The sequence below is a fragment of the Mobula birostris genome, chromosome 2, assembly GCF_030028105.1.
Source record: "Mobula birostris isolate sMobBir1 chromosome 2, sMobBir1.hap1, whole genome shotgun sequence".
NCBI lineage: Eukaryota > Metazoa > Chordata > Chondrichthyes > Myliobatiformes > Myliobatidae > Mobula > Mobula birostris.
Genome location: NC_092371.1, coordinates 4,601,402 through 4,628,902, shown reverse-complemented (window position 1 = coordinate 4,628,902; position 27,501 = coordinate 4,601,402). Strand labels below are relative to the sequence as shown.

The 27,501-nt window shown below is 52.9% G+C and overlaps 2 protein-coding genes across 2 annotated transcripts in view; one reads left to right on the top strand and one right to left on the bottom strand.

Moving 5' to 3' along the window:
* The window catches only part of LOC140211527 (tripartite motif-containing protein 46-like), a 68,671-nt gene extending 60,778 nt beyond the window's left edge, over window positions 1-7,893 (top strand). Inside the window, 6 exon segments of the mRNA XM_072281319.1 lie at window positions 166-395; window positions 397-469; window positions 1,459-1,756; window positions 3,787-3,933; window positions 3,935-4,167; window positions 7,716-7,893. Coding sequence (XP_072137420.1) covers window positions 166-395; window positions 397-469; window positions 1,459-1,756; window positions 3,787-3,933; window positions 3,935-4,167; window positions 7,716-7,810 — 1,076 coding nt within the window. The 3' untranslated portion in view covers window positions 7,811-7,893.
* Window positions 7,894-17,745: 9,852 nt separating this feature from the next.
* On the bottom strand, window positions 17,746-27,501 carry lix1l (limb and CNS expressed 1 like). The gene is made up of 6 exons (XM_072251692.1): window positions 27,333-27,501; window positions 25,587-25,730; window positions 24,329-24,468; window positions 23,418-23,513; window positions 22,859-22,936; window positions 17,746-20,867 (listed from the first exon to the last, which is right to left on the bottom strand). The coding sequence occupies exons 1-6, from the start codon at window positions 27,499-27,501 to the stop codon at window positions 20,625-20,627; spliced, it is 870 nt and encodes a 289-aa protein (XP_072107793.1). The 3' UTR covers window positions 17,746-20,624.

The window sequence follows — 27,501 nt, the reverse complement described above, 5'->3', positions numbered from 1 at the left end:
CCCCACACAATCATCCCTGTGTAAGTCGTGCCCCTGGTCTGCGGATGAGGGGTGGAGTCTGTGTGGAGTTGTTGGGGATGTGAGGAGAACGGAATGAGTGGAACAGACCGGATGGCACAAAGGGCCTCGATCTCTCCCTGACCCCACTTGCCTTCTGTCCCACAGTGCCGGACGCGCCGGTGATCGACACGCAGCGCACCTACGCCTACGACCAGATCTACCTCTGCTGGCGGCTGCCACGAGACTCGGCGACGGCCTGGCACTATGACGTGGAGTACCGCCAGGCCGACCTTCCGGCCAAGGATCCCCGGACCCGCTGGCAGCGCATTGAGGAGGTGCGGGGCATGGGGGCCGTGGTGGGGCACCTGGACACCGATCGCGTCTACGCCCTCAGGTGTGCGCGGCTTCAACAAGGCCGGCCACGGAGAGTACAGCGAGGAGATCTACCTGCGCAGCCCGCCTGCACCGGGTGAGCCGACATTCAGACTGCGTCTCCGGTCTCTGACACCGTCTGCACCGTCCCATCGCAAACCACAGAGTGAAGCTCTCTCCACACTGTCCCATCGCAAACCACAGGGTGAAGCTCTCTCCACACCGTCCCAACGCAAATCACAGAGTGAAGCTCTCTCCACATTGTCCCATCACAAACCACAGGGTGAAGCTCTCTCCACACTGTCCCATTGCAAACCACAGAGTGAAGCTCTCTCCACACCGTCCCAACGCAAATCACAGGGTGAAGCTCTCTCCACACTGTCCCATCGCAAACCACAGAGTGAAGCTCTCTCCACACCGTCCCAACGCAAATCACAGCGTGAAGCTCTCTCCACACCGTCCCATCACACACTCCCGGGGTCAGACACAGAGTGAATCTCCCTCCACACCATCCCATCACACACTCCCGGGGTCAGACACAGAGTGAAACTACCTCTACACTGTCCCATCATGCACTCCCGGGGTCAGACACAGAGTGAAACTCCCTCCACACTGTCCCATCACACGCTCCCGAGGTCAGACACAGAGTGAAACTCCCTCTACACTGTCCCATCACACACTCCCGAGGTCAGACACAGAGTGAAACTCCCTCTGCACTGTCCCATCACACACTCCTGGGGTCAGACACAGAATGTAACTCCCTCTACGCTGTCCCATCACACACTCCCGGGGTCAGACACAGAGTTTAACTCCCATTGTACTATCACGATGTAACGGAAGATGTAATCCCTCTTTCACTCTCTGCTTTTCTGACCCGAACTGCAGCTCCTTTGGATATCAGTCAGTTTTCTGATACTTCTCTGTTCTTTCTCTCTCTGTCTGTGTCTGTGTCTTGATGACATCTTTCACCTCCTCCTCCCCCTTCTCTCATTCTCACATTGTTCTCTGGTCTCACGATCTCTTGTTCCCCCGCTGCCCTCGCCTCATCTCATTTCCCCGCCACCCTCCCCTCATCTCGGCCTCCAGTCCTCCACTTTCTACTGGAGAACAAGTGGGGCTTTACCCAGGACCGGGTGATTGTCAGCAAGGACCAGCGGGCTGTCCGCAGCGTTGCCGGCGTCCCCATGCTCTTTGCGGCCGAGCGCATCATGACCTCCTGCCACCTGCCCATTGACCTGGTCATCGGGGATGTGGCGCTGACCCAGGGCAAGCACTACTGGGCCTGCGCGGTTGACCCCGGCTCCTACCTGGCCAAGGTCGGCGTGGGGCTGGAGAGCAAGCTCCAGGAGTGGTTCCACGTCCCTCAGGACGTGGTCAGCCCCAGGTACTCGACCCGCGGTTCGTGCTGCCCGCCAGAGGCCCTCCATCTTAGCCCACTGGGTCCGAACGTGGGAGAGTCTGATGGAGTGTTGTAATTGTGGGATGAGACAGGGAGGGTTATAGTTACGGGGGAGACGGACGGGGAGGGTTATAGTTACGAGGGGGAGACTGACGGGGAGGGTTATAGTTACGGGGGGACTGACGGGGAGGGTTATAGTTACGGGGGAGACTGACGGGGAGGGTTATAGTTACGGGGGAGACTGACGGGGAGGGTTATAGTTACGGGGAGACTGACGGGGAGAGTTATAGTTACAGGGGAGTTTGGGGAGGTTTATCGTTATGGGGAGACTGAAAGGAGGGTTATAGTTATGGGGAGAGAATGACGGGGAGGGTTATGGTTACAGAGGAGTTTGATGGGGAGGGTTATGGTTACAGGGGAGTTTGATGGGGAGGTTTATAGTTACGGTGGAGACTGAGGCTGGGGACTGTGGGGAAGTTTAATGGGGGTTGCAAGGTGGTGAGTTGGGGATGTGAGAGGGATTTCAGCAGTAATCTGAGGATCCCAGGGCAGTGTCATGGGGCTGGGACAAGGGCTCGCTTGTTGTGTTTACACTGTTCCTGGCTGAGTTGTCGAGGAGAGGGGTCAGGGCGTTCTGCTGATGTCTGTGCTCTGGACTCCACTGTCTGAGTCTCGAGGGTGACGACGATTGCCACAGGCTGCGGGCTCGCCCTCAGCCAGGGCTTCTCGGGAACCGACGGGTGCCCAGACTGGAGTGATGTTTTCCTGGGACATGTGGGCACCTCCTGGGATGTAGCTCAGTCTGCAGGAATCTGCTGGGAAATGTTACCACCCCCTCACCCCCGGGTGCACCGGGATCTGGATCTCAGAGCTGCTCTTCGGGACATCCCACACCTCTGGGCTGAACCAAAGGGGACACATTCCTCTCCTCCTTCCCTCCTCCCTCAGCCTTGCTCACTAAACCTGGTCTAATTCTGGTCAGGCTGCCCTTTACCCTCTGAAACCTTTGGGTTCCCACTGGGCTCCACCCCTCAGGCGTCTCCCTCCCTCTCGTGGACGGGAGCCCCACGTGTCGCCCCGACCTGCTCTCACCCACCGGCTCAGCCAGTCAGCGCCTTCTCAGTCCAAGAATCGCCCGTTCACCCTCACGGGATTCCCAGCATGCTGACTGGCCACTTCCCCTCTCCCTGCACCTCATAGCCTCGTGCCAGACTCCGTGACAGTCTGCTCTCTCTCATCGTAAGCGACGGCCACAAAGTCTTCAAGACCAGCTGTAATCTTCTTGCATTGAGAAACAACCAAAAGAAGGTCCCTTAATTACACAGTTGACTACGAAGGTGTTTATTTCTTTGGTACATCTGGCCAAACCGTCTACTTTATGGTACATTCCTGCCGAATACGATACGGTCTACCGAGTCTCTAAACAGAGCACAATGGCACAGTTTGAATCTAGCATACACGGCACAAAACCGGCAGAATCTACTTGTACAACATGTGATAAATGTCGACGTACGAACTAAATAGTCTGTTTATTCTGCAAGCAAACCCCAGTAGCCTGCACGGCTCCACAACCCCCTGGGCCCCGCAGTCCCCGACCCCTGTGGTCTGTGGAGTCCGCACAGCATTATTCACCCCCACCCCCGGACCCTTGCGGTCCGTGGAGTCCGCACAGCGTTGCGTTATCACCCCCCCCACCCCGGTCTCCTGCGGTCTGTGGAGTCCGCACAGCATTATCACCCCCACCCCCCCGGACCCCAGCGGTCCGTGGAGTCCGTGTGGTTTTGCTGCCCCCAGCCCCAGCAGTCTGCAGAGTCATTGCAAGATGATCTGCGTTCTATTTGAAACAACAGCAGAGTCTCCTGATAGGAGCGGGATAATTTCCCCAGCACAGCGGATGATCTCGGGTGGGGAGGTGTGTGGACATTTTGCTGGGGGCGGTTCCTTCGTTTGCCTCCTCGCCCTCATCGCTGCCGCGAGCTTTAACCGAGTGTCTCCCTCCCCCCACCCCTCCGCAGGTACGATCCCGACAGCGGGCATGACAGTGGGGCCGAGGACGCCACGGTGGAGGCCTCGCCGCCGTACGCCTTCCTGACCGTCGGCATGGGCAAGGTGCTGCTGCCACAGGGCTCCCCCCCCCTCGCCGCCCCCGCCCGCCCGCGACCCTGGCGGGGGCACGGTCCCCCTCCCCTCCCGGCTGGGCGTCTGCCTGGACTACGAGAGGGGCCGGGTGACCTTCTACGACGCGGTGTCGCTGCGGAGCCTGTGGGAATGCGCCGTGGACTGCAGCGGCCCCGTCTGCCCTGCCTTCTGCTTCGTCGGGGGAGGAGCCCTCCACCTCCAGGAGCTGGTGACAGCCAGGCCTGAGCAGAAGGCCCCGAACGGCACCGTCCAAAAGGGTGAGTGAGGGGTGGGGCGGGGTGAGTGGTGGGGGCGGACAACCCCATGGACAAGCTTCTCCCTCTCCCCTCCACCCCAAAAGCCGGTCTAAAACCCTCACCCGCCATCCTCATCCTCACCCTCACCCATCCCTTGGGACGCAGCATGGCGGGCAACACGGGGACCAGGGATTCTGCAGATGCTGGACATATTGGACAACCATACACAGAATACTGGAGAACCTCTGCAGATCAGGTAGCGTCTATGCAGGTGAACCTGATGGCAAAGGCATTCATTTCTCTAAATTCCAATAACTCCCTCCCCCTCCCCATCTTTCTCCATTTCCCCATTTTGGACTCCCTCTCACCCCTTCCCCTCATCTGCATATCACCATCCTCCGCTTCCCCTCCTCCCTCCCTTTTCCTTCGTGATCCAATGTCCCCTCTTCCTTCGGCCTTTTACCTCTTCCAACAATCGCCTTCCAGCTTCTTACTTCATCTGCCCAGCCCCACCCAGTGCCTGGTCTCACCCATCACCCGCTGGCTTGTCCTCTCCCCTCCCCTCCAGCCATCTTACTCGGCATTTTCCCCCCTCCCTTTCCGGTCCTGGTGGGTGGCGTTGGCCTGAAACGTGGACAGGTTATTCTCCTCCGTGGATGCTGCCTGACTTGCTGAGTTCCTCCAGCGTTTGGTGTGAGTTGCACATCAGGAGAACAGTCCTTCCAGCCCATCGTGTCTGTACTGACCTCCTTTGCCAGTCTGTCTGGTGCCGTGGCCTGCACTCCCCACTCTATGCAGTCGCTGCCAGTGACTCTGCAACTCACATTCTGCATATTATTTATTTATTTTCATTTTATTTTGCTTGCATGTTTATCTTCTGTTGTCCGTTGGTTTGTCATTGACTCTGCCGTGTTTGTCTGTTTCACTGGGAGTACCCAGAGTGCAGGTTTGTGAAGGTGTGGCTGTGGCTTCAGGAGTTAGAGAGAGAGGTCGAGAAGGCTGGGACTTGATTCCTTGGAGTGTAGCAGACTGATGGAGGAGCATAAAATCATGAGAGGCAGAGACAGGCCGAATGCACACAGCCTTTTCCCCAGGGTTCGGGAGTCGAGAACCAGAAGGCACCGGTTTAAGATGAAAGGGGGAGAGGAACCAGAGGGGCAAACATTTTGGTGGTTCGTATACGGAACAAGCTGTCAGAGGAAGTTTTATCAGGCAGGTACATTCACAACATTGAAAAGACGCTTGGACAGGTACACGGATAGGAAAGGTTTAGAGGGATACGGACAGGTACACGGATAGGAAAGGTTTAGAGGGATACGGACGGGTACACGGATAGGAAAGGTTTAGAGGGATACAGGCGGGTACACGGATAGGAAAGGTTTAGAGGGATACGTGGGAAAGGTTTAGAGGGATACGGACGGGTACACGGATGGGAAAGGTTTAGAGGGATACGGACGGGTACACGGATGGGAAAGGTTTAGAGGGATACGGACGGGTACACGGATGGGAAAGGTTTAGAGGGATACGGACGGGTACACGGATGGGAAAGGTTTAGAGGGATACGGACGGGTACACGGATGGGAAAGGTTTAGAGGGATACGGACGGGTACACGGATGGGAAAGGTTTAGAGGGATACGGACGGGTACACGGATGGGAAAGGTTTAGAGGGATACGGACGGGTACACGGATGGGAAAGGTTTAGAGGGATACGGACGGGTACACGGATGGGAAAGGTTTAGAGGGATACGGACGGGTACACGGATGGGAAAGGTTTAGAGGGATATGGACGGGTACACGGATGGGAAAGGTTTAGAGGGAGACGGACGGGTACACGGATGGGAAAGGTTTAGAGGGAGACGGGCGGGTACACGGATAGGAAAGGTTTAGAGGGAGACGGGCAGGTACACGGATAGGAAAGGTTTGAGGGATATGGGCAGGTACACGGATAGGAAAGGTTTAGAGGGATACGGACAGGTACACGGGTAGGAAAGGTTTGAGGGATACGGGCAGGTACACGGATAGGAAAGGTTTAGAGGGATACGGACAGGTACACGGATAGGAAAGGTTTAGAGGGATACGGACAGGTACACGGATAGGAAAGGTTTGAGGGATACGGACAGGTACACGGGTAGGAAAGGTTTGAGGGATACGGACAGGTACACGGATAGGAAAGGTTTAGAGGGATACGGACAGGTACACGGGTGGGAAAGGTTTAGAGGGATACGGACGGGTACATGGATGGGAAAGGTTTAGAGGGATACGGACGGGTACACGGATGGGAAAGGTTTAGAGGGATACGGACGGGGACACGGATGGGAAAGGTTTAGAGGGTTAAGGACGGGTACACGGATGGGAAAGGTTTAGAGGGATATGGACGGGTACACGGATGGGAAAGGTTTAGAGGGATACGGACGGGTACACGGATGGGAAAGGTTTAGAGGGATACGGACGGGTACACGGATGGGAAAGGTTTAGAGGGAGACGGACGGGTACACGGATGGGAAAGGTTTAGAGGGAGACGGACGGGTACACGGATAGGAAAGGTTTAGAGGGAGACGGACGGGTACACGGGTAGGAAAGGTTTAGAGGGAGACGGACAGGTACACGGGTAGGAAAGGTTTGAGGGATACGGGCAGGTACACGGATAGGAAAGGTTTAGAGGGATACGGACAGGTACACGGATAGGAAAGGTTTGAGGGATACGGACAGGTACACGGGTAGGAAAGGTTTGAGGGATACGGACAGGTACACGGATAGGAAAGGTTTAGAGGGATACGGACAGGTACACGGATAGGAAAGGTTTAGAGGGATACGGACAGGTACACGGATAGGAAAGGTTTGAGGGATATGGACAGGTACACGGATAGGAAAGGTTTAGAGGAATATGGACAGGTATGCTGATAGGGAAGGTTTAGAGGGATACGGACAAATACACAGATAGGACACTTTAAATGTTATTAATGTACCATTCCCCCGGCTTCTCATTGATTTTATTTGAGATACAACACAGTAAAAGGCCCTTCTGGCTGAATGAGCTCACACAGCCCAATTACACCCGTGTGACCAATGAACCTGCAGACGCCTCCGTCTTTGAACTGTGGGAGGAAACGGGAGCAGTGGGAGGAGACCCACATGGTCGCGGGGACCCACGTGGACCCAGGTTGCAGGGACTGCAGTCGCATTACACTAAGCACTGCGCTCCCACACACTGACAGCTCAAAATGTTACTTACTTCTCTCCCCTCTCACCTCAAACCTGTGTCCTCTTGTTCTTGACTCCTAACCATGGGGAAAGGTCTGTGGGAATCACCCTGTCTCTGCCTCTCACCTCAGTCTCCTGCGCTCAAATGAATGAAGTCCCAACCTGCTCTACCTCTCCCCATTATTCAGTCCCTCGAGACCTGGCTACACCTTTGTAAACCTCCTGTGCACTCTTCCTTGTGAGGGGAGGCATTGGGACAGAATTATCCTGAGGAGTACGAGGCTTGGCCTGTTGTTGTACCAACCCAGTGTATTTGAGGTTGTGTTAACCTGTTTGTGATTTGTCTCCCACCCCCCTCCCCTTTTAGCTGTGAACAACTGCAGCCCCTTCGGAGGTTGGAACCCTGGATCCCTACCTTCTGCTGTTCTGTGCCCTCGTCCGGATTCTGGAACGCCGATATGAAGCTCAACGTCAATGCCCTCCCCGCCAATTCCCCCTCCCCCCCCAGCGTCCACAGCCAGGAGTTGCAAATACCTGGTGCACAGAAGCCAAAGGGGTGGGAGCGGGGAGGGGAGGGAGGGTGGGGGGAAACAGGGAGGGGCGTACGTCAATGCTCGCCCTTGAATGGGGATTATCTGTGCTGTCTGTTGGAGTGATGAGCGCAGGAGGGAGGTGGGGACAGGGGGATGAATTGTTTGTTGATGGGGTTTCTTTGTTCCTTAGAGTTGGGTTGCATTTTGTTTCACCGGAGGGAAGAGTGATTGGATTTGCGATGTGATTCTACACAAGAGCTGGGATCAGAGGCCCCTCCCCCCAGAAATGCAGCCACTGGCCACAAAAGCATCTGTCATTGCACCTCCAAATGCCCTCAGTGATCACTAGATCCCTTTCGCCTGAGTTTTGGATCACTCAGCAGACTCCAGACCAGGGGCTCCCAACCTTTTCGTTTAATGCCAGGGGTCCGTGGCCCCCAGGCTGGGAACCCCTGCTCTAGTTTGGTGCAGTGCATCCCAGGACTGCGCATGTAGACTCTGCAAGGCACCACAGGGTGGGCGCTGTAGTGCACCGCGCAACTAGATTCTGTAGTCTGGTTGCTGCAGTTTATTCGTCTCCTGCTGTCCTGTAGCACAGAGTCTCTGTAGTCTGGCTGCTGCAGTGCACCACACAACTAGATTCTGTGGACTGTTTGATGCAGTGCTCTGGAGTTTGCTGTAAAGTAGATTCTGTAGGCTGATGCACTGTGCCACAGGAATGCATCCTGCTGTAGTGCAATCTATAAGTAGATTCTGCAGGCTGCTTGCTGCAGTGCATCACAGAAATGGACTTGCTGTGATTTGCCCCTTAAGTAGATTCTGTGGACCAAAGCAGTATACCACAGTGCTGGATTCTGCTGTGGTGTTACCCCATAACTAGATTCTGCAGACCATCTGGTGCAGTGCATTCCAGGAGTGGATTCTGCTGTAATGCAGGACACCTAAATTCTATAGACTGGTGCAGTGCACTGGACTGCTGCAGTGTACCACAAAAATAGAATTGACTCTGCTGCAGCAGGCCCCAAAAGTAGATTCTGTGGACTGATGCACTACGTCCCAGGAATAGATTCTGCAGTAGTGCAGTACACAAATAGATTCTGTGGACTGATACACCACGTCCCAGGAATAGATTCTGCACACAAGTAGATTCTGTGGACTGATGCACTACGTCCCAGGAATAGATTCTGCAGTAGTGCAGTACACAAATAGATTCTGTGGACTGATGCACTATGTCCCAGGAATAGATTCTGCACACAAGTAGTTTCTGTAGACTGTTTGATTCAGCATATGTGTAGACTTCAAATGGTATCAGTAAGGAAAGATGTTGAGTCGTGCCCAGAGTGCACAGGCAGGTCTCACACTGACCCACTGGAGCTGCCGGTTTCCTGCCGTGCTAGCCTCTGCCCCCACTGACCTCGACTGAGGATCGGTCAGTGGCGAAAGGAACCAGATCGGTGTCCTTTCTATGTGAGTTGGGGGCCCCACTGAATCAATGTCTGGGTATTCAGCTGGGCGTGTCTCTCTTTTGACAGTGCATCTCCCCCTCATTCACGCCCTCACACCACTGAAGAATCTTCTCACTTCTCTCTTTTGCCAGTCACTTCCACTTACTGTGACCAACCAAGAACCGAGTGACTCGATTAAACCTCTTTGCCTTAAATGTCTCTGTTGAATCTCCCTGGCTCCTTCAGTCAGGGGCTGCGCTCCAACCAATCAGAGGGCCCGATACATGTCCAGGACAGAAGGCCCTTCTGTTTGCCTCTGCCGATTGGCTACATAGGGCCTCCTCCCCTCCTCCCCTCCAGACAGGTCTGCAGTTTGTGTCCTGTGCTCGGACAAGGTTATGAGAACACTACCCCCCGCCCCCCCACCACCACCCCCACTGATGGTGTTCATGGTTGTGCTCCGGTTAAACGGGAGGTTTGTTAAAAGGGAGACACTATCTCTGTTGCAGTTCACAATTGTGGGATCATTCACCAGCACGTGGAGATGTGGTTATTCTCCCGAGTTGGGATGGAGCTGACATGTCAAGCGACCTGGCCCTTTGGCCTGCCCACTCCATACTAACCACCCATTACATTCTTCCCTTTTCCCACCACCCCCCCACCAGAATGTACCCCTCACCCACCCACCAGGGGGGCAATTTAATCCACTGACCCTGCCAGTAGTTGTCCTGTTGGAGGGGGGAACCCCAGAGAAGCCCACGGGGATCACAGGGTGAACATGCCCACACAGAGACGCAGTGCTCAGGATCGAACCTGGGTCTCTGGAGGCCTGAGGCAGCAGGTGCTAGTGAAGTATCACAGATGTTGGCTTTAGACCCAAGCCTAAGGTGTGTGTTTGATGATGGTGAAGGTCTCCTCACTCAAGAGACATTCCCATCACCCAGTCCCCCATAATCAACATCTTGGGATTCACCATCAACGGTAATGGCTGCAGAAAACCCAATGGCACAACAGCAGGAAACCATGGTTTTTTGATAGGGTACAGGGTTTGAGGTTGAGGGGCAGGAGGTGGAGAGACATCTTCTCAACCACCCGATCAATCTCTGGTCACCACAGCCAATAACATCCACCACCTTCTGGCCTCTCGACCTCTGACTGGAAAAGCCGACGCTGTCGGGCTAGATCAGGTTGAGGGGAGATTCAGTGGAGACATTGGGGGAAAGAGTTTCAGTGGAATGACTGAAGTTTCTGATGGTTGAGAGAAAATGGTCGCTTGTACCAACATGTATTGGAATGTAACCCCTGTTTCTTTCTGGATTATTCTAAATAGCTAAAGAGAAACTTAATAAGTACACAGTTTAATTTTTACAGTAAAGTGTTGCAGGAGAATCGAGCCCTCTGCCAGTTGGGTGGAAAATGTGTTGTGGGTGGCTACGACACTGGTAACATCATTGCCCTTCATCCCTCTGTTCTCTGTTGGATTTCCAGCCCTTTGAGATCGGGGAATGGGAAGGGAGTTGGTGGGGTGAAGGGGATCAGAGGCCAGAAGTTGACACGTCCCTGCCCAGATCTCCAGATCAGGCCCTACCCCTTCAGCATCGTGGCCACACTGAAACTTCCAATGTTCTGGCACCCTCTGGACTATTGGATGTGATTCTCCAACACATTTTGCTTCCAAAGCTGTTACACGGTGTAACTGTGCATCTTCTCTTGAAGTTTAAAAGGAGCAAAAAGTAGAATGAGGGTTTGGAGGGTGTAGGAGAAGCAGGAAACAGAAACATAGAGAATAGGTGCAGGAATAGGCCATTCGGCCCTTCGAGCCTGCACCGCCATTCAGTATGATCATGGCTGATCATCCAACTCAGAACCCTGTACCAGCCTTCCCTCCATACCCCCTGACCCCCAATCCCTTTAGCCACAAGGGCCATATCTAACTCCCTCTTAAATATAGCCAATGAACTGGCCTCAACTGTTTCCTGTGGCAGAGAATTCCACAGATTCACCACTCTCTGTGTGAAGAAGTTTTTCCTCATCTCGGTCCTAAAAGGCTTCCCCTTTATCCTCAAACTGTAACCCCTCGTTCTGGACTTCCCCAACATCGGGAACAATCTTCCTGCATCTAGCCTGTCCAATCCCTTTAGGATTTTATACGTTTCAATAAGATCCCCCCTCAATCTTCTAAATTCCAGTGAGTATAAGCTTAGTGGATCCAGTCTTTCATCATATGAAAGTCCTGCCATCCCAGGAACGGCACAGAAACAGGCCCTTCGGCCCAACTCTGTTATGCATTTGACATGATAGCCTTCATCAGTCAGACCATTGAGTACCGAATTTGAGAGATTACACTATAGATGTTGGAGAGGCTGCATTTGGGATATTGTCCACAGTTTTGTTTACCCTGTTCAAGGAAAGGTGCTGGGGCTTGAGGGATTGAGTTATTGGGAGAGACTGGGTCTTTATTCCTTGGAGTAGAAGAATCTTACAGAGGTGCATAAAAACACAAGGGGTGTAGATAGGGTGAGCGCACACAGTCTTTACCCCAGGGCTGGTGAATCAAGGACTAGAGGGCACAGGTTCAAGATGAGAGGGGAGAGATTTAATAGGAACCTGAGGGCAATTTCTTCACCCAGAGGGGGTCAGTAAATAGAACGAGCTACCAGGGGAAGTGGTTGAGGCAGGTACATTAATGACATTTAAAAGATACTTGGACAGGTACACAAATAGGAAAGGTTTAGACGGATATGGACAGATACATGGATAGGAAAGGTTTAGAGGGATATGGACAGGTACACGGATAGGAAAGGTTTAGAGGGATACGGACAGGTACACATAGGAAAGGTTTAGAGGGATACAGACGATAGGAAAGGTTTAGAGGGATACGGACAGGGACACGGATAGGAAAGGTTTAGAGGGATACGGACAGGTACACGGATAGGAAAGGTTTAGAGGGATACAGACAGCTACATGGATAGGAAAGGTTTAGAAGGACATAGGCAAATGAGACTAGCTGAGATAGGAATCTTAGTCAGCATGGGCCTGTTGGGCCAAATGGCCTGTTTCTATGTAAGGACCATGATGCTTATTTATGCTACTTCCACTTGTTTTAAATTCAGAAAGCTAACGGGGAATTTATTCAAACCTACTGAATACTGAGAGGTCTAGTGAAGAGAGTGTTTCCATCAGTGGGAGACTCTGGGATCCTCAGGATAAAGGGATGAGAGGAAGAGGATTTCTTTAGCCAGACGGTAGTAAATCTGTGGAATATGTTGCCAAAGAAGGGTGTGGAGGTCAAGCCGCAGGGTGTATTTAAGGCAGAGGTGGATAGGTTCTTGGTAAAGGGGGTGGGATGGTGCTTAAGGGTTATGGGGAGAAGGTAAGAGCGTGGGGTTATAAAGAAAATTGGCCAAGATTGAATGTAGAGCAGACTCAATGGACTGAATGGCCTAATTCTGCTCTTGTATTTTATGGTGTTATGATTGGGCCCATTATCCCCTTTCTCTTTTATAAAACACAGAGCAGGCCCTTGGGATCCTGCATTTGATCTGTACCCCTCTTAAACCTTTCATATCCATTTAATTACACAAATATCTCTTAAATTGAACCTGCCTGAACTTCAATCTCTGGCAGCTCCTTCCAAATATTTCACCACCCTCTGTGTGTGTCTGTGGGGGGGGGGGGGGGCGACTTGACTTTGACTTTAAAATCTTTTAAATTCAAGCCCCCCTCACCTCAAATCCAAGCCCTCTTGTTCTAGGCTCCCCAATCATGGGGATCAAACACTATTCTCTCCATAACATTAGAAATCTCTGAGGTCACACTTCAGCGGTGATAAAGACCCATCCTGTCAGCCTCTCCATTTCACTCCTGGCAACACCTTGGCGAATCTCATTCACAAGACCCTAAGTCTTGGTGCGCAATTAGGCCATTCGGCCCATCGAGTCTGCTCCGCCATTCAATCATGGCAGATTTATTTTCTCTCTCAACCCCATTCTCCTGCCTTCTCACCATAAGTGTTGACATCCTTCCTAATCAAGAACCTACCAACTTCTGCTTTAAATATACCCAGTGGCCTGCCTTCCACGGCTGTCTGTGGCAATAAATTCCACAGATTCACCACCCTCCAGCTGAAATTCCTCCTCATCTCTATTCTGAGGGAATGTCCTTCTGTCCTGAGGCTGTGCCCTCTGGTCCGAGACTCGCACGCTATAGGAAACAACCTCTACGTGTCTAGGCAGTTCAATAGTCAATAGGTTTCAATGAGCTCCCTGCCCTGATTCTTCTAAACTAGGTGAGTACAGGCCCAAAGCCATCAAATGCAGGCCTTTCATTCCCAGGATTATTCACACCGTCTCTCTATTGCTGCCACATCCTTCCTGCATTGTGGTGGCCAGAACTGAACTGCTGAGTGTGGTCTAACTGACGGCTTGTACAGCTGTGATGCGGTGTCAGACGATCAGGATGTCCAGACTGATAGATTATCGTAGTTTTACTGTGTGATGTCGGTGTTAAACTGATTTCCCTGAGCCCATGGCATCAAAGTCAGTGAAGCAATCTGCCAGTTGTTTTAACTGTGCCACAGCAGGTTAAAGGGACAGAGACACTTTGGATATGTAACTGTTACGGCTACAGTAGGAAACAGATGGGTACTTAATATCTGAATCAGGTTGTTTATTATGTTGTATAACCTGTTTTTTTTGTGGCAGCGGTGGGGTGCAAGACATAAAGAGCACCACAGCACAGATTTAAGCCCTTTGCCCTTCTAGTCTGTGCCAAACTATTATTCTGCAAAGCCCACTATAACCCCTCCCATCCATGATAGTCTTGGAGTGCTACAGCACAGACATAAAAGTTTATTGTAAGTTACAGTAAAATAGCGCAAAAGAGGACTGGTGAGGTGGTGGTCAGAAATCTGAAGGCGGAGGGGAAGGAGGTGTTCCTGAGTCACTGAATGTGGATCTTCAGGCTCCTGTACCTCCTCCCTGATGGCAGTAAGAGAGGGGGGCATGCTCTGGATACTGAGGGTCCTCAGTGACGGATGCCGTGTTCCTGAGGCACTCGATGGTGAGGAGGCTTGTGCCCGTGATGGAGTTGGCTGCGTCTGTGACCCTGTTGGCATTCTACTGGTACTGTGTGTTGGAGTGTATATTCACAAAAAAAGTTGTTTTTGGGTTCTGAGTGGGTTTGTTTCTGTGACTGATGAGGGTATTCGGTGTACTGGTTGGCCAATATATATTCTCCATGTATTTGATTTGAAAATGAATGTAATTTCTTGATAATTCATGTTAAAATAGGTGACAACATCTAATGGTAAGACAGCAAAGGGTCAAGTGTCACTGGGTGGTGCAAGGTCTCTTGTGTCAAATAGCATTTCATCGATGTAAAGGGGAGGGTGTGGGTGCTTTTAAAGAGATATAAAGTGTTGGGGGGAGATCCATGCCTAAATTGGCAAATGGCTGTGGACGTCTTGACTAGCCCAGTACAATTAATGGTGGTAGTTTTAATGACCCAACACCCTAACTACCATTTATAGAGTGCCTTTGTCTGGAGAATTTTGCAACTGTGCCATTAACAATTTTACCTTCAATCAGTGAGATCATTTTAAGGGGAGGGAGTGTGGTCAAGGGTTAAAAGTCAAAGGCGAGGAGCAAGAAATTTAAGCATCTCTGAGCCTGGCGGGAGGGTGAAGCATTTTTTTACAGGGCGGTTCAAAGACCCAAGTCATATATCTCAGAGGAGCGCATGGCCACTTTGAGGCCTGCCCTCTTGGTTTTGTTGTGGAATCTCCGGACAAAGTTTTTAAATGAGATGAACTGTTTGTACTTTGAGGTTTGTGTGGAGTCAAGGTGACAGTTTTTGTAACAAAACAAAAATGACGAAGCCAAGCAAAAAAATGTAGAGGCCACAAAAAGGCCTTGTCATTTTAAGGCTGGAATTCGAACTGGATTCTCTTGAGAGGGGTAGGTCAAATGTTTTTTTTGCAAAAGATGTTGGCTCCCTCCTTTCCCCTCTGGATCTGTCCCATGGTGGGAAGGAAGGGACAGTGCCAGGGTCGGGAGTTTGAATCCCGTTATAACACATTGGGTAATTTGAATGTTGAAATAAAATTCTCAGTTTGGAAATAAGAATGTCTCGGTGACGGTGTCCATGAAGCTGCGAGACTGTCTTTAAAGAAAATCGTTCCTTGGTTCATCGTCTGGTTTCCTCCTCCTGAGGTCAGTAATCATTTCTTTGGTCTTGCTAACATTGAGTGAGAGATTGTTGTTGTGGCACCACTCGGCCAAATTTTCAACCTCCCTCCTATGTTTGTCACCTCCTTTGGTTCAGCCTACAAGTGGTGTTGCCAGCAAATTTAAATATGGTTTTGGAGCCTTTAGCCTCACAGTCATAGCATAAGGCGAGTAGAGCAGGGGACTGAGCACCCAGCCCTGTGGTGCACTTGTGTTGATGTCAACAGTCCATGTTTCGTGCAAAAGGTCCACTCAGCAGTCTGGTAATAGTGGAACAGAAGCTGTTCTTGAGCCTTTGAACATTAGGAATCATCTAAACACCAAGGTGAAAGCTGCTTGGCTCAAGTGTGAAGCTTAGAAAGTGGGGTTGTTACAGTGCAGGTCAGCACCGAAACAGGCCATCTCGGCCCTTCTCGTCCGTGCTGAACTCTTACTCTCACCTAGTCCCACCGACCTGCACTCAGCCCATAACCCTCCATTCCCTTCCTGTCCATATAGCTGTCCAATTTAACTTCAAACGACAACATCGAACCTGCCTCAACCACTTCTGCTGGAAGCTCGTTCCACACAGCTACCACTCTCTGAGTAAAGAAGTTCCCCCTCATGTTACCCCTAAACTTTTGCCCTTTAACTCTCAACTCATGTCCTCTTGTTTGAATCTCCCCCACTTTCAATGGAAAAAGCCTATCCACGTCAACTCTATCTATCCCTTTCATAATTTTAAACACCTCTATCAAATCTCCCCTCAACCTTCTACGTTCCAGAGAATAAAGACCTAACTTGTTCAACCTTTCTCTGTAACTTAGGAGATGAAACACAGGTAACATTTTAGTAAACCTCCTCTGTACTCTCTCTATTTTGTTGACATCTTTCCTATAATTCGGTGAGCAAAACTACACAATATTCCAAATTTGGCCTCACCAATGCCTTGTACAATTTCAACATTACACCCCAACTCCTATACTCAATGCTCTGATTTATAAAGGCCAGCAAACCAAAAGCCAAATGTAAAAAACCTAGCTGCATAGACTGGGTTTGATTCCCACCTCTGGCATAGAGCGAGAGAGTCAGTGAGTGTGTGTGTGTTAGCAGAGCTCTTGGCCACTTTCCAGAGGCACCACAGTCCCTGTGACTCCCTCATCCCTCCCAAGATTTTCTTCTGTAACCATAGGTGTAACACCTGTCCCTGTACCTTCTCCAATCTGGTACACCAGTGAGACCAAGTGTAGGCCATTCTCTCTCAGCCCTCTCCCATTCCCATACCAACCTGACTGTCCTCAGCCTATAGGGTGATGAGAAAGGCAAAGTGGAATTAGCAGCTTCTCATATTCTGCCTGGGTAATCTACAAACTGTCTGTGTGAACAATGGTATTTCCACATTCAGGTACCACTCCCACCCTTGCCCCTGCCTCCCCAGGGTCTCTCTCTCCCTCTCCTTGTTCACCTTTTCCTATCCCTTCACTCCCCCTCCCATCTCATTGTTACCCAGACTCATCCCTGTCTCCCATCATTCCCCTCCCTCACATGGTTCCACCGATTGCCTCCCAGCCGTTTTCCCTTGTACTTTCAGTGCACTGCTGTGACAAATTGATCTGTGTGAGTAGTATGCATTCAGTCAGGTTTGTTTATCACACGTGCATCGAAACGTACAGTGAAATGTGTTGTTTGAACTAACAACCATCACGCCCAAGTACTGCTGTACGTTCTGCCGCCAACATCATGCTCAGTAGAACAACACAGGCAACAACAGCGAGACGAGCTCCGTTCCTCCCTATGTCCCGAGACAGGTTTTCCATTCTACCTCCATACACATGGCAATAATAAACCAAGTTACCCCCTCACCCCCACATACAGTCCGTACCTCTCTGCACACTCAGGCCCTCGACCACCCCTCTACCTCCTCGGACCCGGTGAGTTCCTCCAGCAGTTTATCTTGCGTTAGGTTGATCAGCCACTGTGCACTGCTTCCCGATTGCTGTGGGTGAGCAGTAAACTCTGGGCGGGGGTGAGGGTGGGGGGGAGTTGGTGTCAGTGGGTTGGAATGGACTGGGTAAGCTGAGGGCCTGTTTCCCTGCTCTCTATGGCTCTACATTCCCATGGCAGGGCATTCCCAGATCTGGGAAAGCCTGAACTGGAGTTACTGGATTGACTGGAAGGCAAAGCAAGGACTCAAATGCAAGTGACCAATAGGATATACGTGAGGAGAACTTTATTGGCAAGAATACACAAGTGAGGAGAACTTTTGGCAAAAAATACAAGGCTGTGATCGTTTACATCCCCACGTATTAAATATATAATACTGCTGTTTATGTAAAATGCAGCAATTGTTGACAATTTGTAATGAATATAAAACAGAGTATAAAAGTTACCCCTTAGATCAGAGACAGAGAGAGACCAGAACTTGTCCTTGTTCTTTGATTTATCCAGTATGCTATTTCTGGACACACATCTTGAGTATAAATCAATCAGAATTCATTGTTTCAATGGATTCCTTAAGATGGAACTGGGCAAGGGTTTGTACTTGGGAATCATACCCTAAAGACCAATAAATAAGGTGATAGCAATGATTGCAAATTGTCTCCAGGTCAGGAGTGTAATGGAATACTCGCCATTCGCCTGGATGAGTGCAGCTCCATCAACCCTTAAGAAGCTTGACACCATCCAGTACAAGGCAGCCCACTTGATTGATACCCCTTCCACCAGCATCCAATCCCTCCACCATCGACAGACAGTTGCAGCAGTGTGTACTATCTACAAGATGCACTGCAACAACACACCAGAGTTCCTAAGGCAGCACCTTCCAGACCCACGACCACTACAAACCAGAAGGACGAGAATAGCAGATACCTGGAAACATCCCCACTTGAAAATCCCCCTCCAAGACACTCACCATCCTGACTTGGAAACATACCACCATTCCTTCATTGTCACTAGGTCAAAATCATGGAATCCCGCCCAACACCTCAGGATGGTCAATAAATGCTGGCTTAGCTGGTGATGCCCACATCCTGTAAATGAATAAAAAACATTTTTTTACAAATATACCTAGAAAGCATCTTAACAGTATCTATAGAGAGAAGGAAACAGTTGACTTATTGGGCTAAGACCTGACAAAAGGTCTTGATGCAAAATGTCAACTCTTTATTTCTCTCCATAGATGGTACTTGGCCTACTGAATTCCTCCAACGTGTAGTGGTTTACTTTGCCCGTGACTGCAAGAAACAACAGTGTTGTGGACACAGCTCAGGCTCCCCTCTATGGACTCTGTCTACACTTCCCGATGCCCCAGAGAAGCAGCCAGCGTAATAGGAAGTGGTTTATTATTGTCACGTGTACTGAGACACAGTGAAAACCTTGTCTTGCACACTGTTCACACAGATCAGATCATCACACAGAGCACTGGTGTAGAACAAACCGAAACGGTAACAGAATGCAGAATAAAGTGTAACAGCTACAGAGAAAGTGCAGGCAGACTGTAAGATTCAAAATCACTTCCCTGTCTTTCCCCTCCTGTCGAGCAGAAGATACAATAGCTCGAGAGCACACACCATCAGATTCAAGGACAGCTTCTATCCTGCTCTTGAACACTGAACCATTTCCCAATCTAGCTCATCGTGGCCCTTGCAATTTATTTGTCTGCTGGCACTGCACTTTCTCTGCAACTGTAACACTAATTTGCACCGTCTCTCTGTTCCTTGTACTTCCTCGATCTGTTCACGTGTGGAATGATCTGTCATGCAAACAAGAGCTTTTCTCTTCAATGGTGTTACATTTTTCTTTCATCCATATGTGGAAGGGAAAGGTTAGTCTGATCTTGGAGTGGGTTAAAAGCTTGGCACAACATCGTGGGCCAGAGGCCCGTACTGTGTTTTCACCACACCCTGCCTTCATTAAAGTTGTTGCAGCCAGGGTTGGTAATGGGGATACACTCCCACTACCTATTAAATGCTGCCAATGGCGTGCATCTCAAATAACCTCCGATAACCAAGTCCAGTAGCTAAACCACACAAGCCTGGCAGAGCTGTTTCTGCTGGTAAAAGAAGAGGCAGAGGTGGGTTAATGGTACCTTAAAAGCAGTCGATTTGGCCAGATGAGGCTCATCAGCCATAGTTGGCAGCCCATCTAGAAGGAAAACTCTGATCTCAAACCTCCACTGCCTTATGGCTATACCATACTCTTGGGGAAGGCTTCGTGAGTAAACCGCCACCCCCCCCCAGAAAAATCCGAGCTGGAGTCCGTAATGCAGTTCAACACTGACTCCACTGGTACCAAACTGTATCAGTCCCTGCTATTCCTCTGGATTCATCGGCTGCGAGGAGCAGTTTGCTCTCCATATCATTCTGCTCTGGACTGCGGATGACAGTGAGGACGCAACATCCACAGTCGACCTCTCCTCCATATATGCGATGATGATAAATGAACTTTGAGCAATTTGCCAAGTCAGGTAGTCTCTAAGGAGGGGAAATGAAAACTCGATGTTTCAGGCAGAGGAGACCCCACCACAGATACTGCCTGACCGCCGAGTCCCTCCAACACCTTGTGCATGTTGCTGAAGATTACCAGCATCTGCAGAATGGACACGCCACAATGAAGGAGAGCCTGAGCGGTCCACACTCGCCGACCACCGCGGTCAGGTGAACCCGTCTGCACATTACTATACCGGTAGTGGCAAACTGCGGGTACAGTTGGCTGGGGGAGGAAACGTAAGCACCACATGATCGATGTCCCCCTACATCTGGTCTCTCTCTCTCTCTCTCTCTCTCTCTCCCTCCTGAACATTAGTAGCTTCGAAAACTTTAAGTGATACTGAATGCAGTAAATGTAGGCAGCTGTGCATGCCAGGAAGCTACAGACCCCGGTGGGAGCGGCAGCCTCCCATTGCGCAGGTCATCTGGGGGTGGGGGAGGAGACTGGGGGGCAAGTGGGGAAGCAGGAATGACATACGGTGTGGGGCGGTGAGCTTGGCACCTGCAGGGGGTGGAGGAGGCGTCTGGCACAGTTCCATCCTCCACACTCCCCCCACAGTGGGATAAACTGAGCGTGAGGGGCCTGACGGAGGTCCGGGGATCCCTTAGCAGCTCGTGTTGGGCTTGGAGACCAGCTGGCTCATGGCCAGCACCAGGATGTCCTTCTTCTCCTTGTAGAAGCGCAGCTCCTTGCCGGCCAGCCGCGCCTCCTCCAGCTCCCGCTCAGCCGACCCCAGCTCACGGCCCAGCAGCCCTGGCATCTCCTGCTCGCGGCTCGCCCAGTCCATCGCCATCTGGGTCCGCATGTCGTCATCCAGTGCCCGGTGGGAATAGTGAGCCAGCACTTCCTGCGGGACGGGAAGGTGAGGGAGAGAGTAAGAATCGGGTTGGAGCTCAATCTGGAGACAAGCAGAAGAGGTTCACAAGAATGATCCGGGGATGTAAGGTATGAGGAGTGTTTGATGTCTCTGGGCCTGTACTCTGTGGAGTTTGGAAGGATGAGGGGGATCTCATTGAAACCTCAGGCCACGTGGAGAGACTGTCTCCATCAGTTGAAGAGTGTGGGATCTAAGGGCACAGCCTCAGAATAAAGAGACTGCTTTAAACTGGCTGTAGAAATCGTAAACACAAAATACTCTGCAGAGGCTGGGGTCAAAGCAACACTCACAACACGCTGGAGGAACTCAGCAGGTCGGGCAGCATCTGTGGAAATGATGAGTCGATGTTTCGGGCCGGAACTTTGTCAGGACTGTAGGGGGAAGGGGCAGAGGCCCTAGAAGGCTGGTAGGTTCCAGGTGAAAAACCAGTAAGGGGAAAGATAAAGGGGTGGGGGGGGGGAGAAGCAGGGAGGTGATAGGCAGGAAAGGTGAAGAAGGAATAGGGGAAAACACAATGGGTAGTAGAAGGAGATGGAACCAAGAGGGAGGTGGTAGGCAGCTGGGGGAGGGGGCAGAGTGACATAGGGATTACCGGAAGTTGGAGAATTCTATGTTCATACCAAGGGGCTGGAGACTACCTAGACGGTATATGAGGTGTTGCTCCTCCAACCTGAGTTTAGCCTCGTCATGGCAGTAGAGGAGGCTGTAGAAATTCCTCCTCTCAGAGGGTGGTGAATCTGTTGCCATCGAGGGCTGTGGAGGCCAAGTCATTGGGTGTACTTAGGGCAGAGAATGATGGATTCTTGCCTAGTGAGAGGTTTAAGGGTTATGGCAAGAAGGTGGGAGAATGGGATTGAGGAAGAAAACAAAACAGCTGATCAAATGGCAGAGCAGATTCGATGGACCAAATGGCTTAATTCTGCTCCTGTCTTATGGTCTTAAGATGCTAGAGGAATTCAATGGATTAGGCAGCTTCTATGGTTGGAAACATAGACACTGGGTTCAAAACATAAACTGTTTATTCCCCTCGTTCGATGCTGCCTGAATGGCTGATACAGCATCTGCAGAATCTCTGGTTGCTCCAGCAGATGGTATGATGGTCACCCCTCAGCCTCCTATGCTCCCATGGAATAAAGTCCCAGCCTATCTTGTCCCTCCAGTTTCAGTAACATTCCGGTGAATCTTCCCTGCATCTTTTTCACTGAGGCTTTGTAAGACATTGGTCAGACCACATTTAAGGATATCGGGAGCATTTCTGGGTCTTTTGTTGAAGAAGGGATGTGCTGGCATTGAGGAGGTTCAGGACAATGATCCCAGGAATGAAAGGGCATATCAGCAGCGTTTGATGGCTCCTCTGTAATCACCGGCGTTTAGGAGAAAGAGGGAGGATCTCATCGAAACCTATTAAATATCGAATGGATGTGGAGAGGATGCTTCCTATAGTGGGGGAGTCTAGGCACAGCCTCAGAATAAAAGGGCGTCCCTTTAGAATAGATGACAAGGAATTTCTTTAGCCACAGGATGGTGAATCTGTGGAGACCAGGTCATTGAGTGTATTTAAAATGGAGGTTGATGGGTGTTTGATTTGTAAGGGTGTAAAGGTTATGGGTAGAAGGCAGGAAAATGGGGTTGAAGGATAATAAATCAGACAGGATGGAATGGTGGAACAGACTCGATGGGTCGAATGGCCTAACTCCACTCCTGTGTCTAATGGTTTTATGGTGGGACTGCTCTTCCTGCAGCTGGGAGACCAGAGAAGAGTTTGGAGTGGGTGCAGTGAAGTGGGCTCAGTTCAGATGGGTACTGGAGTGGTCGGCAGAGACCGTTCGTGCCTGGATTATCAGGTACGTGGGAACTGCCACCCTATCCCCACCGCCATGCCAGCCTTCAGTGTGGACATCATCTGCTGCCTACACGACACCCAGCCCTGCGGACACGGCATTACCCGCACGGGCACCTACCTGCCGGGAACACTGCCGCTCTCTCATAGCCTTCAGGCTCCCATTCCAGTGCAGTAATTGGAAGACTGTCATCAGCTCCTGTAAAGGGTACACAGAGGATGGATAGGGTGGGGGTATATGGTGTGGAGAGGTGAGATACAGCCAGTTACGTACAGGCCCCATCACTGCCACTGGTTGCCTGGGCTTCCCAAGTCACCAAGTTCCACCTACCTTCTTAGACTTTGTAAGCCTCTCCAACCCCACCCTCACACCCTTCCCCTCCCGCAATGGTTCCCCTATCCCCTCCTTCCCATGACCCAGTTCCCCTTCTCCTTTTGCCATCACTGTCCTCCCCAGTTCCTCCTCCCATACCATCCCCTCGTCACCAAACCCCTCCTCCCTCCAGTAGTTTCCCTCTGGTTCCCCACTCACTCTTCCTCTATGTCCCCTCTTCCCCTCTTTCCCAAGTTCACCCTCCAGTCACCTCCTTGACTCCAGTTCCCCCTTGTCCCCAGAACCCTGTCCCCTCTCCTCAGCTGTTCACTGCCCCCCACCCGCCCCCCTCGCCCTCTGGACTGACCTGGAACTCCAGCATGGACTTCCCCCTGTTGGATTCCAGCATGAAGCGGAAGGCTCCAATGCCAGTGTTGGGAATGTCTGCTTCATCCTGGTCACCCTGAAGGGGATCCAGAGACAGAAATAAGACGGAAGCCCTTGTCCTACCCAACCCACCATCCCACATGGGACTCAGATTGGGTGAGGTGGGATAACACACGCTCTGCCCCCATGATCCGCTGTGCCCCATGGGACTCAGGTCCCCCCCCCCCCCCATGATCCGCTGTCCCACTCGGGACTCAGGCACCCCTCACCCCGTGATCCGCTGTCCCACTCGGGACTCAGGTTGGGTGAGGTGTGACCACCCCCCCCCGCCCCGTGATCTGCTGTCCCACTCGGGACTCAGGCACCCCTCACCCCGTGATCCGCTGTCCCACTTGGGACTCAGGTTGGGTGAGGTGGGATAACACACCCTCTGCCCCCATGATCCGCTGTGCCCCATGGGACTTGGGTTGGGTGAGATGGGACCACCCCCCCCCCCGATCTGCTGTGCCACTCGGGACTCAGGCCAGACAATATAGGGCACCACCCTGGTGGTCTGCTCTCCCAGAGGGAAGGAACAAGGCAATCCACAGGCTCGATGGGCCAAATGGCCTGCTGAAATTGGCAGGTGGGGGTGGCTGTTGAATGCTCAGTGCTTCAGGGGTAAACAGAGTTAACCTTGACCTCTCCCATTCAAAGGTCAAGAGTGGACAAGGTGGAGTGTACCCTGGCTTTACACTGCCAAAGGTCAAGAATGGTACAAGGTCATGAACCCTGACCTTGAGTTCAAGAGTCAGGAGAGAGCAATGCAGGGTAAAATCCTCATTTCGGAGTGGAGAGGAGGAGGAGGGAGCAAGGGCTTTGGGAGATTGGAGTGACCCCCACTCCACTCACACTGAAGGAAGCCAGGGCCTCGGCCACACTCTTCTCGATGAAGCTCTCGTTGATCCGGCGGGAAGGGTGCTCGTTGAAGACAGAGTTCATCAGGGCGATCTTGGCTGCACTGCGCCTCGCCTCCGCCTTGGTGGGCAGAGCTGTGGACAAAGCAATGCACACTTTAGGAGGCAGGAAACGGCTGCCGCCCACACAGGTGACCCCTGTTCCAACCCCCCACAATCACAGACTCAATCACAACTCTTGACCTGAGCACAGCATGTGATCCCCGATGCTTGATCCCAGATGAAGTTCATGGCCCCTGACCCCATTCATAGCTCCCGACACCCGACTCCTCTTCCTTTCCCACTCCTTCTCAGAGCCCTGCCAGACCCAGCTTCATCCAGAATGAAACGGGGATGGGTGTAAAGGGTGGCTGGAGGTCGGTGCGATCACCACAGTTCCAGAGTGCACCTAACTCCCACTTTGTCGAGGGACAACTAGGGATGAGTGGTAAATGCTGGCCTGACCTCCACCAAAAACTGGAAGAGGAGGTCCTGATATCGTCAGTGATCTCATCCCTTATCAACCCCAAATGATAGATTCATACAGCAGGGAAACAGGCCCTTCAGCCCATCTACTCTGTGCCGACCATTTAAACACACCCTGGTGCCCTCTTCCCATATTTTTGCAACCATGTCCCCAGATTCTAGTCTACACGTGCACACCCCCACTCACCCACCAGGGGGTGATTTACAGCAGGTGATTTACCCACCAATCCCACACATTAGGATGTGGAGGAGAACCAGAGCATCCCCATCTATAAAGTAAGGTCAGGATTGTGACGGGACACTTCCCAACTGCCTGGGTGGAGTTAGTCCATACACTCAACATCCGCCACGTTACCACTCCCTGCTCTACAAGGCACAGGTCAGGAGTGTGATGGGACACTCTCTAATTCCCTGGGTGGAGTTAGTCCATACACTCAACATCCGCCATGTTACCACTCCCTGCTCTACAAGGCACAGGTCAGGATTGTGAGGGGATGAGTGCAGCTCCAACAACTCTCAGGAGGCTCAGCACCACCTGGGACCCAGGCCACCCCACCCCAGCCTCTCTCCGCAGCATTCAGGTGGAACCGGAACATCGAGGGGAAGCTCATGGGGAGAGTATGCAAACTGCGCACACACTTAACAGAGCTGGGGATCCAGCCTGGGTTTCTACCCACTGCGCCACTGGGGGTGGTTGAAGCACAGTACCTGGAAACTGCCGAAGCAACTGCCCCCTGGCAGGGTGACGAAGCAGACGTAAGGGGGGCTGCTGGAAGGGACCATCTCGTAGACCACCAGGGCGCCGTTACGCAGGTCCGCCCCTCGGCTCTGTTTCATCTGCCAGAACTCCTGCAGGGCCTCCACCACGTTCACTGGGAAGAGGCCGGAAAGCACAAGTCACTTATGCCCAGAACTCACCCTCACCAGTGGCAAAGAGACGGTCAACACACAGTGCCCAGATGGAACGGTCTATAGAGACCGGGGCTCGGAGGGAGGAGAGCGTGGGGAGGGACAGGCAGGGTTACAAACGGGGTGGACAGATGATGACTTGGGCGAGAGACCCCCAGACGGGGAAGGGGATGGACGCAGGCAGTTAGGGCAACGGAGCTGGGTTAATGGAGATGCAGGGAGGGGGTGGGGATGACAGATAAGATAAAGGGGGTGGAGGAAGGGTTGGACAGGGAGAGGGACAGACATGGGGGGGAGAGAGAGGGAGAAGACAGATGGTCTGGGGGGAGGACAGAGATGGGGGATGAGAGGGGGTGGGACCGAGACGGGGATGCAGGCTGGAGATGGCTATAGATGGATGGAGACAGAGACTGGGTTTGGGGGTGGGGGAAGGAGATGGGGGATGAGATGAGGGTGGGGGGAAGATGGAGACGGGGGGGGAAGATGGAGACGGGGGGGGAGGAGATGGCTATAGACGGATGGAGGCACAGACTGGGTTTGGGGTGGGGGGACGGGGAGGACGGAGATGGGGGGGACAGGATGGGGGTGGGGGAGGAGATGGCTATAGACAGATGGAGACAGAGTGGGTTTGGGGTGGGGGGAAGGAGATGGGGGACGAGACGGGGACGGGATGGCGGTGGGGGGAGGACGGAGACGCGGGGGGAGGACGGAGGGGAGGAGGAGGGAGACGCGGGTACGGGACGGGGGGAGGACGGAGGGGGGAGGAGGGAGACGGGGGGGTCGGGACGGGGGGAGGACGGAGGGGGGAGGAGGGGGACGCGGTCAGGACATGGCTATGGACAGATGGAGACAAGCGGTGAGGGATGGGGGAGGAGGGGGACGGGGGGTCGGGACGGAGGGGTGGGGGAGGAGGGAGACGGGGGTACGGGACGGGGGGGAGGACGGAGGGGTGGGGGAGGGAGACGGGGGGGTCGGGACGGGGGGGTGGGGGAGGAGGGAGACGGGGGGAGGAGGGAGACGCGGGTACGGGACGGGGGGGGTCGGGACGGAGGGGTGGGGGAGGAGGGAGACGGGGGGAGGACGGAGGGGTGGGGGTGGGGGAGGGGGGAGACGGGGGGGTCGGGACGGAGGGGTGGGGGAGGGAGACGGGGGGGTCGGGACGGAGGGGTGGGGGAGGGAGACGGGGGGAGGACGGAGACGCGGGTACGGGACGGGGGGGTCGGGACGGAGGGGTGGGGGGGCAGGGAGACGGGGGGGTCGGGACGGGGGGGTCGGGACGGGGGGGTCGGGACGGAGGGGTGGGGGAGGAGGGAGACGGGGGGAGGACGGAGGGGTGGGGGAGGAGGGAGACGGGGGGGGTCGGGACGGGGGGGAGGAGGAGGGGTGGGGGAGGGAGACGGGGGGGGCCGGGACGGAGGGGTGGGGGGAGGGAGACGGGGGGGTCGGGACGGGGGGAGGAGGAGGGGGACGCGGCCAGGACATGGCAGCGGTGAGGGATGGGGGTAGACATAGAGACGGAGACTGGGTTTGGGGATGGGGGGGAAGGAGAGCCGCCCCTCCCTCACCTCGGCCGTAGCCCTGTGTGTGTTTGGCGAAACTCTTCACCACCGCTTCGACCGCCTCCCGCAGCACCGCCCGACTCCGCTCGTCCGCCGGGCCCGACCCGCCGCCAGGCCCGGGATTGGGGTTGGCGATCGGCCCCAACACTGGCGCCGAGCTCGGGGCCCCGGGCAT

Bases quoted from the DNA above. Each gene is read 5' to 3' on its own strand.
- lix1l (XM_072251692.1), bottom strand. From the start codon at position 27,501: ATGCCCGGGGCCCCGAGCTCGGCGCCAGTGTTGGGGCCGATCGCCAAC. The intron at 25,731-27,332 runs GTGAGGGAGGGG...GCCTCTTCCCAG, and splicing joins CACACAGGGCTACGGCCGAG to TGAACGTGGTGGAGGCCCTG. The intron at 24,469-25,586 runs GTTGCTTCGGCA...CTTTGTCCACAG, and splicing joins CGTCACCCTGCCAGGGGGCA to CTCTGCCCACCAAGGCGGAG.